The 8,431-nt window shown below is 35.1% G+C and overlaps 1 protein-coding gene across 1 annotated transcript in view; it reads left to right on the top strand.

Moving 5' to 3' along the window:
- The window catches only part of Rras2 (RAS related 2), a 91,088-nt gene extending 83,056 nt beyond the window's left edge, over positions 1-8,032 (top strand). The window contains exons 5-6 of the mRNA XM_015477656.2: positions 4,281-4,399; positions 6,520-8,032. Coding sequence (XP_015333142.2) covers positions 4,281-4,399; positions 6,520-6,607 — 207 coding nt within the window. The 3' untranslated portion in view covers positions 6,608-8,032. The remainder of the gene's footprint in view (positions 1-4,280; positions 4,400-6,519) is intronic.
- Positions 8,033-8,431: the final 399 nt, after the last annotated feature.

Here is an 8,431-nt window from a genome sequence, read left to right as displayed (position 1 = left end):
TCTCTCTCTCTCTCTCTCTCTCTCTCTCTCTCTCTCTCTCTCTCTCTCTCTCTCTCATATATAAATAAAGTAAAAGGATGGGACAACATAATGAATATAAATTTCAGGTGGCTATATAAAAGTCATTTTTATAGCTGAGTATTACCAGGGATAAAGATTGTAATTTTATAATGATAAAGAAATTAATTTATCAAGAAGATATTATAGTCCTAAACATTCAGTGTAATATTAGGTTGGTTCATCCAACCTAATAATAGCTTCAGGATTCCTGAATTAAGAGTTATAAGAACTGCAAAGAGAAATAGGCAAGTTCATGCTTAGTAGAGACCTCAATAACCCCTCTAAATAATTGATAATTAGTGAGATACAAATGACTTGAACAACACTATCAACTTATTCTAATTGTCACTGAATGACATAGAATATATATTTTTTGAAATGAAATATATTATACAACAAGCTTTAATAAGTTTAAAATGATTGTAGTTAGATAACACTTATTCTTTGATGACAATGGAATTAAATTGGAACTTGATAACAGATATCTAGGAAATCTCCACATACTGGGAAACTAACATTTCTATTTAACACTTGGGTCAAAGAAAAAAAATCAAAAGGAAGATTACAGATGATTATGAACTAAATGAAAATTAAACATATCAAAATCTGTGATGCTGCTGAAAATGCATATATGTGGAGAAGTTAGTAACACTAAATACTTGTATTGGAAAACAGATCTTCATTAATCAACTTTAGATTCTGTTTTAAGAAATAAGAAGAAGCCAGGTGCAGGGTGTATGCCTGAAATCCCAGCTACTCTGGAGGCTGAGGCAGGGGAAACGAAAGTTTGCCAGCCTTGGCAACCTGGTAAGATCCTGTCTCAAAATTTAAAAAAAAATTAAGCTGGGCATGGTGGTGTATGCCTGTAATCTTAGTGACTCCAGAGGCTGAGTGAGGCAGGAGGATTGCAAGTACAAAGCCAGCCTCAGCAACTTAGCAAGGCCCCATGGAACTTAGCAAGATCTTGTCTCCAAGTAGTATTAGTAGCAGCAGCAGCAGCAGCAGCAGCAGCAGTAGTAGTAGTAATCATAAAAAACAACATAGAAAGGACTGGGGATGTCGTGGCTCAGTGGTAAAGTACCCCTGGCTTCAATCTCCAGTATCACTCAACCAAGCAGTCAACCAATCAATCAATAAAAAATAAAGAAAGGGTTGGAGATGTAGCTGAGAATTAGAGCACCTCTGTGATTAATTCCCCAGTACTGCCAAAACAAACGCCAAAACAAAACAAAAGCAAACTAGAAAAAAGGAGCAAATTAAACATATAGTAAATAGAAGGGAAATAATAAGGAATGGAATACAGTGAAATAGAAAAACTGTGGGTTTCAGTGATTCAAGTGTGTCGTTTGCATGTGCAGTAGCTAGCACCCAAAATGAAAGTAAAAAATAGAAAAATCATAGAAAAAATACAACCTAAAAAGTATTGTTTATAAGATCAAACTGAGAAATCTCTAATTAGAATGATCAGATACAAAAGAGAGAAGATCAGTATTTGGAATGAGAAAGATTATTACTTTAGATCTTACAAAGGCATAAAAATAATAAAGAGATGCTACAAAGACTACGCCAACAAACTTAGTAAGTTTGGAAGATACAAAGTATCAAAGTTTGTTCCAGAAACAAACATAAGTATCAGAGTTTCTTGAAAGATATAAAGTATCTAAATTTAAGAAACAAATACATTAGCTAAATAATACTATCAAATAAGTTTGATTTGTCCTAAAAACTTTCCTTCAAAGAAAACTGAAAGTCCAGATGGATTCACTGGTGAATTATACCAAACATTTAAGGAAGGCATACTCTCTGTTGTGTTTAGGCTGTTCTAAAATGCTGAAGAGAGAGAATTCTTTCCAGTTCATTATATGAAATCAGAATTACTCTGAAACTGAACCAAAGACATGGAGACAACGGTCTGCCGTCTCTCATGAACATACACATAAAAGTTCTTAATAAAATGTTAGTAATTAGAATTTAGCAGTATGTGAAAAGAACAATACATTACTTAAGTATGGGTTTATTCCAGGAATGCCATTGCATTAAACTATTATTATTTAGTTTAATATTTGAAAATGAATTCATATAATTTATCATGTTAACAGACAGAAAAGAAAAAGTCATGATCATCTCAATAGATGGAGAAGAAAATATTTGATAAAATTTAATATCCTTTTCTGATAACACTGTTTACAGATAGAAAAAATGAGAAATTTTGGTAACTGGATAAAAGGCATCTATCTATAGTAAAATTCTGTAACTGACTACATACTTAATGGTGAAAGATGAAGTGCTTTGTCCCTAAGATCAGAGACACAGCAAGAATACTCTTCTCACCACTTCTGTCATTTATAGGATGTTCTGGCAGTGTAGTAGGCATGAAACAAAGGCGTCCATGTCAGAAAAGAAGAAATAAAAATGTTTATTAACAAGTTACATGATTATATAGAAAAGCCTTTAGAATTTTGCAAAAGAGCTCTTAGATAAGTGAATTTAGAGGGTTTCCAGACTACAAAATAAATACACAAAATCATGATTCTGTTTATATAATATAAAACAAGTTGTCATTGAAAAATGAACAGAAAAATGTGGTTCTGTATGGGTTATGGGTTTACAGATTTTCTTTTTCCCATTTGACTTTTTTTTTTTTGTGGTGGTGCTGGGGACTGAACCCAGGTCCTAGTTCATGCTAGACAAGCGCTCTACCACAAAACCTCATTCCCAGCCCCCATCTGATTTTTTATTCTTCGTTTATTTTAGTGGTAATGACAGCAGTGAAAGGAATTTTGTCCCAGAAACATAATTTTAAGCCCCACTATGTAAATGTAAAATAGTTTAATAATTTTTGGTAAGAATCTCTATCCCAATTCTTTTTTTAAAGATAACTTTTTTTTTAAAGAGAGAATTTTTTAATATTTATTTTTTAGTTTTCGGCGGACACAACATCTTTATTTGTGTGTGGTGCTGAGGATCGAACCCAGTGCCAAGCGCATGCCAGGCAAGCACGCTACCGCTTGAGCCACATCCCCAGCCCTCTATTCCAATTCTTTACAATTTAAAATATATTGAGTAGCCAGGTGCCCTGATGCATGCCTGTAATCCTAGTGACTCTGGAGGATGAGGCAGGAGAATTTAGACCAGTCCAGACAGTTTGAGCAATTTCATGAGGCCTTAAGCAATTAGGGAGAGCCTGTGTGGGGTTGGGGATGTGGCTCAGTGGTAAAGTGCCTCTGGGTTCAATCACCAGCACCGCCCTGCCCGCCCACCAAAATCCTATCTATCTATGGTCTTTATTTATTCATGTTTTCTTATTCTGGCCTATCATTTTTATGTCAACAACGCTACCCTTCCTATGGTCACTGATTTCCTCCATGTGTTCATGAGTGTTGCCTGTGTATCGGGTATTGTGAACTCAACAATGAGGAGACCCTGTGGCCCTAGAAGCTTGTGGTCGTCTCATCTAGACGTCTTGCCATTTTCTCTCTTTCTGTGCTGTATTCTAGCCAGAAGAGGCTTGTTTCAGTTCCCAGGACTTAGAAATCCCATTTGTTTTTACAGCTTCACACTTACCATTTCCTTTCTTAGCGCTTCCTCACTCCAAGCTCTATTCTAACCTCCTCAGGGTTAGATACTTTCATAGCACTTTGTGCTTTTCTTTCCTAGGATGTATTGTTGTTGTATTTAATAGATTTGGTATACTCTGTAGTCCAAAATCTTGTATGGTAGCATATTGACCCTTGATATTCACAGAGGACTGCTTCTAGGTCTCCCCCACAATAATATCCCCCAGGCACTAAAATCTTTGGATGCTCCAGTTCCTTCTATAAAATGATAGAGCTTGCATCTAACCTACACATGTTTTCCTATATACTTTAAATCCTCTCTACATTACTTATAATGTAGAGTAGCTTGTGTTGTTTGGGAATAATGACAAGAACAGAAGAGCTGTATATGTTTAGCACAGTTTGAATCAAACATTTTTGATCTGCAGTTGTTATAACTTGTTTGGAGCCCACAGATTTTGAGGGCTGACTATATTTCTGTCACAAGTATGTTCTTCTGAGTTGTTCTACAGAGGTGGGCTTCAGTTTGTGTTGAGCTATAAGGTCTGTTGGTTCATCTTGTAAAAGAGCCTGACCTCTTTTTGGAATAACAGTACAATCTTTAGTCAGGATTAGATGGAGCAAATTAATACTGTACCTTAAACACAGCTCTTGGAATTTCAGGTTACACAGGAGGAAGGACAGCAGTTAGCACGGCAACTTAAAGTAACATACATGGAGGCATCAGCAAAGATTAGGATGAATGTAGATCAAGCATTTCATGAACTTGTCCGGGTTATAAGGTAAGCAAAACATATGCTGGAAGTGTTTTATTAAATTGTTATTTTTAGTAAGAAAGAAAATTGTATGTAGGAGTAGTTCTTTTCTAGGGGTTAATGCACATGGGGTGTTAAATTTTGATTAAGTATACAATATATTCTGAGCACTTCTAAATGTAATTTATTATATTAAAGTAGAAAGTACGTTTAGGAATTTTGAGAAGAATAAACACAGTTTCCCAAGGTGATGGTGTGGATGTAGTGATGACAGCAGCTAACATTGGAGTGGTAATCAAATATCTGCCTGATATTATGCTAAATGCTTTAAATGTATTATTATATTTAGTCCTCAATAAAACCCAGGAAGCTAAATACTTTATTTTATATTGACTTTCAGATGAGAAAACAGAAGTACAGATAAGTTAAATAACTTGTTTAAGGTTTAGACATATTAAATGACAGAGCTGGGGCATGAATCCAAATCTCTGATTCCAGAGCTGGTGTTCTTGGTTTTTACTTCTTACTACCTTCTAAGAGTAAGAGAGGTAGTAGAGATTCAGCAGTCTCATGAAGTGTGAAGCATGATACCCCAGTCTACAAAGAGTTTTTTTCTGGTAGATGGTCTAAGAGGTCCCTAGTGGTTAAGAAAGTGTTTATAGGGCTGGGGTTGTGGCTCAGTGGTAGAGCGCTTGCCTAGCATATGTGAGGCACAGGGTTCAAACCTCAGCACCACATAAAAATAAATAAACAAATAAAGGCATAGTGTCCATGTGCAACAACAACAACAACAAAAAAAGAAAGTGTTTGTGGATTCCGAAGCTTGTGGTGATGGGTTGTGCCTGCTGGAGTTACTGTGTATGCTATATTGCTGCATGAGAGAAAGATAGATTAAGTTGCTTCAGTGAACTTTCCTCTCTCCCTCCCTTCCTCCTCCTCCTCCTCCTCCTCCTCCTTTTTCTTCTTCTTTTTTTCTCCTACTCCTCCTCTTCCTCCTCCTCCTCCTTTTTTCCTTCTTCTTTTTTTTTTCTAGTTAAGACAGTTTGACAAGAACTTAAAATAAATAGGCTCTTGTTCATTCTATATCTCAAGTGAATTGACACCTGAGCTGTGGGCTTCTTGGATATTCTTTCTATGGAGCAGAAAAAGTGAAGGTTATAGATTTTAGTTTTTCAGTAGTTTGTTAAAAATCTAAGTCCTGTTGTTGTCAGAGTTTCAGTTTTGCAAGATGGAAGAGTCCTGGAAACAAATGGTAGTGATGGTTGTTTAACAGTGTGAATGTAAATGAATGCCACTGACTTACACAACTTAAAAACCGATTAAGCTGGAAAATTTGATGTTTTATTTAACCATCCCCCATCTTAGTTCTATTTTTGTGTTAAACAACTGGTGAACTGATTTTTTCTTAAAATTTTTTGGAATATCTTGTCCTTCTTTTTGACTATCCTTATCTATTAATCAAGCGGGAGTGAGAAAGGGAGGTAGAGAAGGCTTTTTGGCTTTTTAAATGCCAGACACTGTCATGCAGATTTAAACATTACAAGATGTTAAATCCTCATAATAGCTGAGAAAGCTGAGTTTTTATTATTCTCTTCTAAGGAGGCCTAGAGAGGTGGACTAAATTGTTTTATACTGACTCTAATAAAAGGAATAAGAACTGCCTGTATACTTTTTTTTAAAATACTTATTTTTTAGTTGTAGTTGGACACAATACTTTTATTCCATTCATTCATTTTTATGTGGTAATGAGGATCAAACCTAGGGCCCTGAATGTACTACCACTGAGCGCTCTACCACTGAGCCACAACCCCAGCCTTGCAAGTATACTTTTTGAAGGTAATTTTATATGGTAGGCTCCAAGGTATGTTTATCCTTAAGTATATTATAGGGTTAAGGAGTCTCAAATAGAGAAGGGAACATGGAGATTACTGAGTCCAGCATCTCATCCAATTCAGGGCTCTCCCATTAAGGCAGCTTAGTTTGTGCTGATGCGTTTGTGCCCCCTTGTTTTGTTTTTCTTTCAAAGATACGCTTGAATCCCCAGTTGAACATGGGAGAGCAAATGCACTTAAATGAGACTTGTCCAAAAAGAATCTGTAAACTGATTACCTAGTAGGAAACTATATTTAGACTTTTTTGTCTTACAGGAAATTTCAAGAGCAAGAATGTCCTCCTTCACCGGAACCAACTCGGAAAGAAAAAGACAAGAAAGGCTGCCATTGTGTCATTTTCTAAGAATCCCTTGAATTTTAGCTACCAACTGCCAGGAAAAGCCCTCATCTCCTCCTCCTCTCCTGATGGTTTACATCATGTTGGTACCTTTCTAGCCTTAGACAAATGATCACCGTGTTAGCCTTAGACCAAGAAGCCGGCTAATCCTTTCCATGAAGCTAATATAATGGTTATTTCCAGACCAATTTAAAGGAAACACTAAGGCTGCTTCAAAGATTATCTGATTCTTTCTGAATACATGTCTACATATACAGACATATTCTTTTTTTAAGGGCTTACATCTTAATAGGGATGAATCAGTTTTGGAACCTAAGCTGTTTGCTAAGCTGAAGTTTTAGGTTGTGAAATAATTTTTAACTTCTGGAATCATATTACCTACTGTTATTCTAACCTCCACAGGAGGGTTTTTTTTTTTTTAATATGAATTTTTTGCCTATCTTTAAAGATTTTGATGTCAACCTTAGTTAACCTTAAATACACTGAATGGAGTCTACAAAATTGAGACATATCAGACCTTTCTTGATACTACAGCTTTTGTTTCCCAGTGGCCAAAATACCAAAATACCTATTGTATTTATGGATTAAAAACTGCTTATCAAGCCTGTTATGACTCCTCCTCTTGAAGATGATAGTGTTCTATGTGGCCAAATATTTGGACTCATTCTGGACTTGGGCATCTCAATGTGTACTTGGTTTCTTAATTTAACTCTTTCACAGCCATGCTAAGGATAAGAAAGAATTATTTCTGTCTGTCTTCCTTTTCAAGTATTTCTGGTTTAAGGGATTCAAAAAAACTAAAGTTGTTTTTGTTTTCTGTAATATAAAATATGGAATTGAGCTTTCCAGAGTCAGAGATGATTAATGTTTTTGCTATATACTTTTATACATTATTTTCTTATTGAACTAGTTAACAAGTATTTTTATATGTTTGTAAGCAAATATGCTTCACAGCATACCTTGTGTATATGTAAAGATAAGTATTTAATTCTCACTGTTCACTTTTAACTGACAAAGAAAAAAAAGTGGAAACTACAGAAACTGTGGTAGAACTTTTACTTGCTGGTCTGATCCTGGTTGTATCTATCTTTGGCCAGTTTTATCCCCATTCAAGAAACCTTCCCAATCGAATACAACTGGATGAGACTCTGAAATCATTTCAATATCCCCTGCTATATATTGACTGTTATATCAAGTATTAATTGTAAAACTTGTAATTGACAATTAGTATAACTGTGGATGGCTTCTGATTTTGTTTTAATTCTGTGGATTGTGTTTAAACAATTCAAAAGTATGTTCCTGATTTTGAGATACTAAGTGGTATTGCACAGTTGTCACTTTATTGAATGTGTACAACAGTCCCATGACCTTTATAGAGCATACCCTTGGATAGCTTCAGGTGCTGAAATTAAAATTGATCTGTTATCACAAGATGATATTCTATCACTCATTTTGTTATTTTAGTGGTTTTGTGAGAGTGAATAAGTATTAGAAGAAACTTATTTTAGTAGTTCTGTGCCTTTTTCAACATTGTCTTTGGGTTTGAAGCTAAAAGTCACATTGGTTATTTAGTAGGTGAATTTGATATGAAACGTTTTGGTGTTCTTAGTGATTTCTTGATTCGTTTTGTAGGTCAGTGTTTTTCTTTTTAAATGAAGCCTAAAGCAGCTGAAGCAAGGCAGATGATACATTTATTTGAAGATTAATAAATTTACAGTTTTACATTGTACTTTATAATTAAACAATTATGTTTCAATCTTGTAAAATTACACTCCAGGAAGATACCAAATTTATCCTGTGTCATTTACTACTTTACTAGCACTATCACAT

Source organism: Marmota marmota, unplaced genomic scaffold (assembly GCF_001458135.2).
Source record: "Marmota marmota marmota unplaced genomic scaffold, marMar, whole genome shotgun sequence".
NCBI classification, from domain to species: domain Eukaryota; kingdom Metazoa; phylum Chordata; class Mammalia; order Rodentia; family Sciuridae; genus Marmota; species Marmota marmota.
The sequence above is the reverse complement of the archived record's forward strand: the minus strand, read 5'-3'. Positions and strand labels throughout refer to the sequence as shown.